The 12,342-nt window shown below is 38.4% G+C and overlaps 1 protein-coding gene across 3 annotated transcripts in view; it reads right to left on the bottom strand.

Annotated features, from left to right (window-relative positions):
* Positions 1–12,342, bottom strand: part of RRAS2 (RAS related 2) — a 72,809-nt gene that overhangs the window by 2,581 nt on the left and 57,886 nt on the right. For all 3 annotated transcript variants that reach the window (XM_028116901.2, XM_028116902.2, XM_028116903.2), the window contains exons 3-5: positions 11,853–11,955; positions 11,572–11,680; positions 1,135–1,253 (exon numbers count right to left, since the gene is read on the bottom strand). In XM_028116901.2, the coding sequence (XP_027972702.1) occupies positions 1,135–1,253; positions 11,572–11,680; positions 11,853–11,955 (331 nt within the window). The remainder of the gene's footprint in view (positions 1–1,134; positions 1,254–11,571; positions 11,681–11,852; positions 11,956–12,342) is intronic.

Raw genomic sequence — 12,342 nt, 5'->3', positions numbered from 1 at the left:
CTCCCTCTGACCCTCTTCCCTCTCATGCTATCTCTCATTCTCTCTCTCTCAAATAAATAAATTAAATCTTAAAAAAAAAAATGGAACTCATACTTTTAACAAACCACTAAAAAATGAAAAACTATAATCCTTACTATTCTTTCCCCACAAAGAGAATGCCCAGGCAAAGGGCTAAAAAAGCACAAGAAGCCCATAGCTCAGATGTTGATTCACCTTAGATACACAATTAACACCAGCTCACTCCACATACCTGTCAGGCAGAGAGACTAGCAGGTCTAGAGAGCCCAGGGTGAAGGAGAGGCCAAGCCACCAAGGCTAAAAATAATCAAATTAAACCCCTCCCACTACAAAGCAACTCAACCTTTCTCACATGAAACTAACTCCAGGTGACCTCACCCATCACCTCAAGCTTCCTGGTACCATTAACACCTTCTGAACCACAGGGGCCTTCTAGGCCAACAGACAGAAAACCCCTTGGTTATCTGTGATATCATACTTCACCCCACGAATGGGAGGCCTGACTCTCTACTACCTGGCTCACTCTCAGCCTGGGAAGAGACGGGGATGAAGCAAAGCTGAAGAGCACAGGCTCTGGAATCAGAGAGATGGATTCGAGTGCCAGCCCTACCATTTAAAGCCAAAACTCTGAGCAAGTTAACTCACCTCTGTGTACCTGCTTTCTCATCCAAAAGTGAGGACAGATCAAAGGATTTAGCTTACTGGGTTGTGGTGAGGATTCAGTGCAGTAATACATGTGAAGTATGAGGCACAGTATCTGACAGAGATTGCCACCCAAATGTTAGCTATTGTCATCCCTATCTTCATTCCACGGACACCTTTGAAAGCAGCATAGATTCTTCTCAAAATCCCTACATGTACTCTCTCCTTCAATGTAACTGATTTTGGTTTTATATGTAGGAAGTACCCAGTGTACAATATGTCCTTAGTTAAAATTTCTGACATGCTGTGGGCATTAGCTCCTAGCACAGAAGCACTTCTACATACAGCTTCCTCTTTCTTACAGAAAACACTGAGTGGCAATTTCTTTTTCAGCTAATGGTTTTAAACAACATAGTGTGATTACCTGTCAAATTCAATAAGTTAAAACTAACTTCTAAGATGTATTTCACTTACCTTATAACCCGGACAAGTTCATGGAAAGCTTGATCTACATTCATCCTAATCTTGGCTGACGCCTCCATGTATGTTACCTTAAGTTGTCGCGCTAATTGCTGTCCTTCCTCCTGTGTTACCTGAAATTCCAAGAGTTGTATTTGAGGTACAGAATTAAAAATCAGATCTGCTCCATCTAACCCTTGGCCATGGACTGCACTGCTAATCCAGCCAGAGGCCAAGCTGCTTTGTCGTAAGATAAACCAAGAGACTCACAAGCTCAAAATATACTGAAGCCCACCTCTGAAGAACAACTCAATGATGAAAATATGACCATACAACAAGGTTTCAGTCTGGTGATTACTCAAGAAGTATTAAATACAATGGTGATAAATTCTGGGAAAGGAAAGTACAAGGTGCTAGCAGACTCTATAACCCTGTTGGGCAGATGAGGAAAAGCTTCCCTGAGGAATGACATTTAAACTAAGAACTAAATAAAGAGTATGGAGTGACGTGGGGTGGGGTAAGAAAGTATCCCTGACAAAAGAAACGGCAGGTATGAGAGCCAATGGGGGTGGGGGGGTGCACTTTCCAAGTTCCTAGAACTAAAAGAAGTCTAGAAAAGCTTAAATACAAGAAGTCAAGAGAGAAAATAATGAAGAGGTGAGAACGGAAGCCTTGAGAGACCGTGGGTCTTCCTCACCTCTGCATTCCCCAATACCAGGTACACAGGAGACGCTCAATAAATACATGAGAAAAAGGAGTAATGATTACGATCACAATGCCTTCCTGATACTAGGATGTGAAGGGTGGCAGAGCTAACAACCTAAAATGGTACGACAGAATAAGAAACATAAAATGAATACGATGCCCCACGTTTTCAGTGTAAAAGTCTTCATGAAGTCATGACATTTACCAAAAAATGAAAAACGCTAAATTACATCACATTTACATAGCGTGGCTGAAAACTCTTTCTAAAACAATGACTTTTATTGCTGTCATTACCACAGAAGTAAACACTTGCAGAGAAGTTAGAAACTACAGATTGGGGAAGGGGGTGGATTCAGGAACCTATCTCCCGTAGAAAACCGCATTCTTCTGGTCTTTTTTCAGTGATGTACCATTCTCTCTACAAAAAAATCGGATCATGATTTTTGTGTATTTATGTTATACCCCGAAACTACGTTAAACTCACTTATCTGGGTGTTCTTTTTTAAGTTCCATAGGCTTTTCTACAGGATCATGACATTTGCTACTAAAGATGGTTTTGCTGCCTCCTTTCTTATGTGGACGCCTTTCATTTCTTTCTGGCCGGCCCTCCCAGTGTAGCACATCAGTGCCATGCCAGCAGCATTCAGTCCTTCCCCATGAAGCACACGATTCGGTGTAGGCCTTCACTGCACATGCCCTTCACCATGTCAACAAAGTTCCCGCTAGTCCATCCGGAAAGAGTTTTCAACAGCATGTTAAATTTTCTCAAATTTTTTTTATTCATCTACTGAGATCATGATTTTTCCACATTAGTCTATTAATACGGTGAACTGTGTTGATTCATTTTTGCCTGTTAAATCAACACTGCATTTCTGGAATAAGCCCCACTTGAGTAATGATGCATTGTCCTTTTCATACATGTACTGTTAGATTCTATTTGCTGAAATTTTAAGAATTTTTACATCTGTGTTCACAAGAATTATTGGACTATAGTATTCTTACGTCTCTGTCTGGCTTTGGTATCAGAGTAATGTTGGCTTCATATAAGGAGTTGGAAAGAACCCTCTCTTCTTCAATTTTCTGGAACACTTTCAGCAAAATCAGTTTGGCATAATTCACCAGCAAATCCACCTGGGCCTGGGGTTTTCTCTGAGGGAAGGTTTTTACAACCAGCTGAATTTATTATATAGATACAGCACTATTCAGGTTATCTAATTTTTTTTGAGTTTTGGCAGTGTGTGCGCCCTTTAAGAAATATGTCTATTTCATCTAACTTGCTGAATTTATTGGTATAAAGTTTCCTTATAGTATGGTATTTCTTTATAGCACAGTATTTCTTTATATCGTATCTATTATATTTTCAATATCTGTAAGATCTGAAGTGATGGAATCTCTTCCATTACTCTATTGGTAATTTGTGCTTTGCTTTTTCACGTGGTCATTCTGGCTAAATCGTCACTTTGACTAATCTTCTAAAAACCAGATTTATCCTTCTATGGATTTTTTATTTTCAATGTCGTTGATTTCCAGTCTTTAGTATTTCCCTTCTTCTAATTACTATGGTTTTAATTTGCTTTTTTCTTCTAGTTTCTTAAGGTAGAAGCTAGTCTTTGAATGGAGACTTTTTCTTGCCTAATGATAACCACTTAATACTATAAATTTCTCTATATTTTCTTCTTTGGTAGCATCCCAAATTTTGATTATGTTGTGTTTTAATTATAATTCAGTTCATAATACTTCATTAATTTCCCTTTTGATCACTCCTTTGTGCCAAGGGTTAGCTGGAAGTTCGTTGGTTTCCCCATATTTAGAGATTTCCTGATTTCTGTTAGCCCCACCATGGTTGAGGAACATACCTGGCCTGACTAGAGTCCTCTTAAATTTATTGAGACTTGTTCTCATTTCAAAATAATGTGTATTCTGCTATAGTTGGGTGGAGCATTCACTAAATGTCAGTTAGAATAAGTTGTTCAATAATGTTATTCAAGCCGCCAAGATCCTTACTGATTTTCTCTCTGCTTAACTACTGAGAGCAATGTTGAAAATTGCGACTATAAGTATGTCAATTACCTGTTGCAGTTCTTTCAATTTTGCTTTAAGAATTTTGAAGTTATTATTCAGTACACGAATGTTTAGGATTGTTATGTTCTCTTAATGACAATCTCTTTTTCATTATGAAACAATCCTCTTTATTCCTGGTCATCTTCTTTGCTCTGAAACAGACTTAGGCTGATACTTATGTTGCCATTTCAACGAGCTTTCCATTAGGATCAGCATGCTATATCTTACCCCAGCCTTTCACTTTTAACCTCTTTGTGCCTTTACACTGAAAGATTTCTTGTAGGGTCTCACTTTCTTATCCAATTTGACGTCTGCCTTTTAATGCTCACACTATTTACTGCTGATGTGATTAATGATGTCACGGGGTCATCTTGAACTTTCTTTCCCACCCACCCCATTTGTTCTTTGAACTAACCCTTCTTTTGGGTTAACTGTATTGCTCTTATGATTCCATTTTTCTCTCCTTTATTGGCTAATGAACTATGTATTATGTTGTTTTAATGACTGCTTTAGAGTTTATCATACACATTTTTCACTCATCACAGTCTAATTCAAATGCTTTACACCAATGCACGTATCATTTAAGAACCTTATTACAATATAACACTTCTCCCTCCCACGTTTTATTGTTATTACCTTTTACCTCATAATAGACAGCTATTATTTTTGCTTTAAACATCCCATTGTATTTTAAAGAGATTTAAAGAACAGTAAAAGTAATTTATATTTGTTCCACACAATTATCATTTCTGGTGCTCTTCATTTTTTTGGTACCGATCCAGATTGCCATTTGGTATAATCTTCCTTCTTTTCATTTCTTGTAATGCAGATCTGATGGTAATGAATCCTCTCACCTTTTGCGGATCTGGAGAAAGTCTTTATTTCACCTTCATTTTTGAAATACATTTTTAGTGGGCATTTAATTCTAGACAAGTTTCTTCTTTCAATACTTGAAAGATGTTGTGCCACTATCTTCCTCTCCCCTGCATCACTGCCCATGAGAAACCATGATGACTGCTGCCATCTTTAGCTATGTTCCTCTGTGTGTAATAGTTTTCTTTTCCTCTGGTTATCTTTCAGATTTTCTCTTTATCACTGGTTTTAAATAATTTCATTAAAATGTATGTGTCCTACTGTAATTTTCTTCATATTTCTTATGCCAGGGTTTGCTGAGTTTCTTAGATGTACGCATTTTACAGTTTTCATCAAGTTCAGAAATTTTTCAGCTATTCTTTCTGGCTGTTAATCCCACCCAGGGTATTTTTCATCTCAGACATTGTAGTTCTTAATTTCTGTAAGTCTGATTTTGATCTTTCTCCATCTTCCATGTCTCTACCTACCATATGCAATTTCAGTCTTTTCTCTAGCTTCTTGAACATATGGAATAGAGTCCTAAGAACTGTTTAAAGTTATCTGTTCACTAATTCTATCATCTGTGTCATTTCTGGGTCTGTTTCTAGTCCCCGCTTTTTCTCCTTATTGTGAATCATATTTTCCTGCTTCCTGCTTGGTAATTTTTGAGTGGATGATTGGGTACTGGACTTTTACCTACTGGGTTCTAGAAAGTTTATATTCCTATAAATGTTCTTGAGCTTTCTTCTGGGATGCAGTTATTTGGAAAGTGTGATCCTTTTTGTTACACAGTACCAGAACAGAATTCATTCAGGGCTAATTCTGCCCTACTACTGGAACAAAACCTGTCTGCATACACTACCCAATAACCCAAGAATTACAAGATTTTTCACTCTGGCTAACTAGAATAGGAATTATTCCTAGCCTTATCTGAGCTCAAGGTATTGTTCCCTCTAGTCTTTTAAGGTAGCTTGTTCTCCTAATTTAATATTCCATTTCCAAAATTCGGCAACCTCAATGTAGTATCATTAGTTTATTACATTAACACATACATCTAATAATTACTTCATAATAGTTGATAACCTTGTTGTGCTCCAGAAGGGCAGCAGGCAGGTTCTCCACAGCACTGGTATACCTAAGTTTTTGTAAATTTTAAGCTTTCCTGCCTCTCTTCAAAATGGCTTATATACCATAAGGCCTATGGTTTTGAAATATAAATCAATCAAATCAAGCAAGCAATTAACAAGGAAGCCAAGTAAGAAAAGAAAGCTTTACAGAAGCCAATTTAAAAAGAAAATTCCTATTTGAAATTGACATGGGAAATTCCTTCCCTACAAAAAAATCCCCGTGTTGTCACAAATTCTGTTCCTTCTTCCTGGGATGCCACCCCTTCTCTCCCAACTCTATACTCTTAATTTGTTCCTCAATAACACTTCAAGACTCAAGCAATCAATAACTTCCCCCTTAGTGCCACTGAGGTTTCGGAACAGCACCCCGGAGCTCCCATCATGTGACCAGTGACAAAACCCTAAACACACTAAACTCCAATTCTTGGGTTTGCTTTCCCACTCTCCCAACATCAAATCCCTCGCAGCTAGGGAGTAATGCAGATTTGTCTTTGTACGCCCAGAGTCCAGAAGAGTGCAGCGTCATTAACTAATAAAGACATATGTTAAGTAGACAGAGTATGACCAATCAAATAAGTAAATGAAAACATATAGGAAGAAAAATAAAAATTAATATTTGAGACAAGTCAATCAAATTACGTTATTAATATAACTTTGGGGAAGGGAAATACATGCCCTTAAGAATTTTGCTATTTAAAAAAAATTTTTTTTAAATTAAGAATTTTGCTATTTGTCTTTCTGCTCAATTATTCTTCCAAAAGCTATCTTGCCCCCATGCCTCCTTCATAATGTAATTCAGCTAGATAGAAATGGCAAATGACCTATCTATACCTAGTAAGAAAAATTAATTAATGACCAAGATGATAAGATAATCCCACTAATAAGATTATTTATGTGCTTCATTCATTTACTTTTAAAGCATGGTCTCACATCACTGTCTCCTAGGAATCGAGGTCAACAGAGTTTGTATACACATTTCTGGTCAAGAAATCTCTAACCACATATATAGCTGCTTTTGAGTTCACTGATGTAGCATTATTTTAACTAAGAAATAACACTGCTACCACCAAAGCAAACAAAAATGCACAAAAAGACTATCACATGGAACAAAGAATATTGCATATGTAGACTGAAAGCTACACAAATAAGGATTTCCTAGAGGTTTCCCAGCCCAGAGAATTTTATAAAGATACCAAATACTAAACCGTATCTCCTGAATATTTTAACTTGGTAGGTCAGCACTACCCAGAAATGTTTTGTTTTAAACAACAAAGGTGAATCTGATAGAACAAATTCACAGATCTACACTTGGGAACCTCCAGTGAGTCTCACTTCCAAGGCACAAATGAGTATTAGAAGATAATCCACAATGAGTTTATCTAGTACTATGTATTTCCAAATAGAGAAGAGCAAAATAAGAATGATGAGAGCAATTTCATTAAACAAACTGGGTTTCATAGGAATAGACCTAAACATTCGTAATGCTCACTTAAGGATGTGTCTAGTTAATGAATAATGTAAGTTTACAGAAGCAAAATTTGTTTTTGTTTTGTTGTTTTCAAAAATATCTACCGTATAGAAAGAATGATCAAATTAATACCACGGCTTGATTCACTGATGCCTTGAATCATTCATTCAGCAACTACTTATTGAGTACATATCTTTGTTCTATGTGCTAAGGACAAAGCATGAACAAAACTAACCTCTCAAAACTGAGAAGCCCTCAGGCTACATAAACTCAATGGTTTACAAATCTTTTAGATGCAGACCAGGCACAAACAGGTAAGGCAAGAAGAGGACCCTTAATCTACTATTGGCGGGTAGGGGTGATGTCCTTTTCTTAGGCTACAGGGGCAGACTGTGGTCAAGGTACTAACAGAGTGGGGGTTAGTACAGTTAGGTATTATTATAAGTGTAATGGGTTCCTTTCTCAAATTAACAGTGGCCACTAGCACCTAACGGGGGAAAGGAGAGGGGGAGGCTAAGGTAAGCTGGAGGAGAAAAGAGAGGGTAAAAACAAAAAGCAAAACCGTCTGTTTCTAGGCAGGGCTGAGTCAAGGACAAGAAACTTGAAATCAGAGCTATCACGAAGCCCACAATCCAAGCCCACATACTGCTGTATTAAATTTCAGAATCAGTGTGCTATCATATTTACCTATTTTAACATTTTCAGTAAGCACAAACAAGTCATTTACCTATGTTTTCCTGCTACATCTTTGACAGGATAAACAAAATGATCAATGTAAGGGACTAGATGTGTGATAACACTAACCATTCAAATTCTTTATTTAATGTAAACTTCAGTGACTTTGTTCTTTCTATTGCTCTGTCATTAGTGTCTAGAAAAAGGGTTCAATAAATATTGGATGGATGGATGGATGGATGGATGGGTGGGTGGGTGGAAGAAGCAAATCTATAGATCCAGAAGCCAAAAGAAAGTAAGCAAAATCTCTTCTGGCTGGTCTCGCTTCCCAGACAGGTTCAGAATCTCAGGAATCAGGAGGAGGAATGCCCAGGGCTGACCCACAAATTCAAAGAACATGGAGAACTGGCATTTGCTAGCTAGAAACTAGAAAAAGTCCAAAAGATCGTGTCTAAGACAAATGCAGAAAACAATGAACTGGGTCAATAACGAAGCAAGCCAGACTGGTTACTGAGTAAGAACTTTTTAGGGGTTCTTACTCAGTAAGTAAGCATTTCTGAACAGGGGGAAGAAATTTTTATGGGATCCCTGTGGCCTGTCCAGGCTGTTGGTAAAGCAAGGGAAGGTGCTAAGACATTCTAGGCAACACCTTTAATTCTGAAGAGACTTTACAAAGGGAAAAAACCTTTAGCATAGCACCTCAATTTCAAATGTGCTGTACACGGCTCTCAAAGGCTGGGAGGTGAAGCATCGTAGTCTTTATACACCCAGAGCCTTAGGAGAAGGTATACCTGAGCCCTAAGACACCTGAGAGAGAGAAGGAAATATCAGCAAAGGGAGGAGGGAGGAGGCAGAAGTTACGGTGTCCCAGAACTAAGTAAACAAAGTGTTTCAAAAATGAGAGTATGAGCAACCGTGTCAAATGTTACTGACATCTGCGTAAATGGTGACCTTGACTCGGGCGCTGCACGCCTGAGGTCAGGGCAAGCAAGAATGGCAGGAAAGAGAGGAGAGAGAGCAAGTGTAGATAACACATTTAAGGAGTTCTGCTTGACAGAAGCAGCAGAAAGGTACACAGAGAAGAATGTGAGATTAAGAACAAGCTTCTGCTGTAGCTACCTTTTGTTTTAAAGAGGAGATCCATGCTGAGGGGAACGATCGTGCAGCAGAGAAACAGAACAAGTGGAACGGGACCGTTGCTGGGGTGAGGCCTACGAGCCGGTGAGAAGGAACGGGACCCAGTGCCTACCAGAGAGGATGGGCACACAGAGGTGAACAGTTTAGCCACCTAAGTGGGGGAAGGCAGAATTGATGGGGTACATGTGCACTTAGGTTAGTACATGTGGAGGTGGAAATGTGCAGAAATGTCTCAGTGAAATAGGAAAATATTACTCATCATTAGCTGAGGAAGGGGAAGAAAGTGCTGTCAGTTTAAGAATGAGAAAGTGAGTAAGAATCATGCAAACAAGTGGGAAATGAATGGATGAGGGAAAGGTGGTAGGATTTGCAGCCAGCCAGCACTCAAAGCTCCCATAAGTGCAGGAGTCCTGAGTGCAGGTGTGAAGGAACCTAGACCAGAGAAGATGAAGCAGAAGCAGGAATCCAGTTTTTCTCAGTGCCTATCCTTCAGAGAGCAGAATCTACAGGAATGAGCGAAAATTAAGCAGTTCCGTCTCAGCTACTTGCTCTTCTCCCTTGGATATACACGTCTGAGCTTTCAGCATATACATAATTTATCTTGTATACAGTTTAAAGCAGAGAAATGAATATAGAAGAACTTACTCCAGGCTAACTGCAGATCTTCAGGATGATGGAAATGTGAAACTTATCATTCCCTACGTTGTTCCTCTCATCACCTTTGTTTTTTATTTTACCCTGAGAATCTTTACTCTTCTTATAAAAAGGAAAAAACTTAAATGCAAAATTTTATAAGCACATGGTGTGAAACAAAGGAGAAGTGCCATAATATGTTGACTATCTGCAGACAGAGGAAACCGTACCACAAACAATGGCAATCTTCAGTATAGAGATGACTTAGATATAACTCCTACAGACCCTCTGTCCCAGGCCCATCATGGTAGGGCCTGTTTGCTCTGGTAGACATAGGCTTCCCCGCTCTCCCTGACCCGCCACCGCCTACCCTACTGGAGACCTCCAACTCACCCCAGTCCTCCCACCTATTCCGTTACTGGAGCTGTATACAACCATGAAAAGGTATGGGAAAAACCTTTTCCATCATCAGGGCAGAAAGCACTCAGGAGTCGGGGAGAAGAGGCAGGGAGGAGAGCCTCTTGCTCACTGCAGAGCTACTTTGCAATTATTCCCCAGATCCAGTGACATATACAAGTGTTTCTAGTACTATAAAGGACTGAGAAGATCAGCAGACAGGTTCTACTGGCAACATTTAATAAATATAATTAGGTTCACAAACCCCGAAGAAAATGACCTCAAAAATAAAAAATTTAAAAAATAGATGGGACTATCTACTCTAGGCTTAAGATGTGAACAACGCCATATTCTAAATTATTTCAAAAAGTTTATATTGGTTTGAGTGAAAATCAAATTTTTTCACCTTAACTTTATAATAATTCAGAATTCAAAAAGACCTACCAGTAAAATTTATTCTACATCAAGTATCACCAGTAAACTTTTATAAATCTTAAGCCCACGTTTTAAACTTGGTATACATTCAACAAAATTTTACAAATAGAGCACACAAATCAAAGATTTGTTTTAAATAGTTAACTATAAAATGGAAGGCTGTCCTCAATGCTGTTATCAACCCATTTTTCTTGATGTTTATACTTTTCAAACAAAATCTTAAAAGTGTCAACACAAAGCTATATAAAAACAAAAGACAACTTAAATACCAGCAAAATTTAAGAAACAACTTAAACAATTATATTCCAGATGTAGGGTAGAGGCTAAACCCTGAAAAGAAATAAAAAGACACAAAGAAACCCCAAATAATGGAGAGCCTGCACTAATTTACATCTGACCTTGTTCTGCTCGCCCACAAAAAGATGAGTGGACAATATATACTCCAAATTTTAAAAATTAAATGTGAAATAAGTGGGTAAAGAAACAAGCGAGTATAATCTAGCCTACAACTAAATACTAAAAATCTTAGTCCCTTACAGGTTACTGGTGTTAGAGCCTGCCAGTGTAAAGAATGAACAGAACATTCTGTCATTGATGGAACTCAGGGAAAACCCAAATACTGTCATTCAGGTCAAAACTACTCTCTAAATGAAAGTAATTTAGCATTAACACTGAATAAACTTGGCCTGTAATAAGGGTAACTTTAAGATGAGCTAACTGAGTTAGAATTTTGGAGATTATCCAAGAAATTATAACGTGAATGGAGCTGGTACAAATACTTACAGGCTTACAGGGTCCACTGATGTTCTGTGTAAATATATGTGAGAATTTGATTTCCCCAAGTCCAGTGTGCCAAGCTCGGCAGTTCTTCTGATCATGGCACTTTCAATGGTTTCATGAAACACATCTCTTCACCTACACGATTATCAACAATGGGATTCCCACGAGCAACACTCCGCTCACCTGTCTCTGATGATCCAGATCTGCTTTATTACCGATCAAAATCATTGGAAACTCATCACGATCCTTCACTCTGAGAATCTGTCTTTGAAACTTATAGATCTCTTCAAAACTAAAACAGAAACAGACAAATCAATTTGCTCAAATATCAGAACTTGGCTAGTCTCACACCCCATTTAGTATCTTATTACTTTACCTTTTTCTCTAAAAACAAGAAAGTCCAATTCAATACAACAGTGATCTAGGCATGAACAGAAGATCTACATTTTAATATTGGTACAAACCTGCCTCGATCTGTGACTGAAAAGACCAGCAGGAAACCCTCGCCAGTTCTCATATACTGTTCTCTCATAGCTCCGAACTCTTCTTGTCCTGCTGTATCCAGAACTAAAGAGAAAAACAACACATGGGCAGGCCCAATGAACGTGGGTCCTTCAGAGAACATCCGACTTAGTGTAATAAAGACATGGCATTCTCCTCGGAGTGCTTTATTCTCGACACTAGAGACAAACATATCTCACAGCAGACAGCTTCGGGGTCATCTTCATCAGTACGGGTTGATTTCATAGCTAGAATATATTAGCATACCAACTACAAGGTTAAAAATATCAAATACATCTAGGCAGATGGAGTCAGATCACCTCTGAAGTCACTTGGATGTTCTATCTCCTCCATGCAAAGAACTGAAAAAGATACCTGTAAATTCAGGAAAGAAACCTTGGTCTACTCCCACCAACACCACACTTAAGGTGCAGGTACTAATGTACCTCTTGA

Source organism: Eumetopias jubatus, unplaced genomic scaffold (assembly GCF_037043125.1).
Source record: "Eumetopias jubatus isolate StellerSeaLion01/CBP00866 unplaced genomic scaffold, mEumJub1_p1.0 scaffold_13, whole genome shotgun sequence".
NCBI lineage: Eukaryota > Metazoa > Chordata > Mammalia > Carnivora > Otariidae > Eumetopias > Eumetopias jubatus.
The sequence above is the reverse complement of the archived record's forward strand: the minus strand, read 5'-3'. Positions and strand labels throughout refer to the sequence as shown.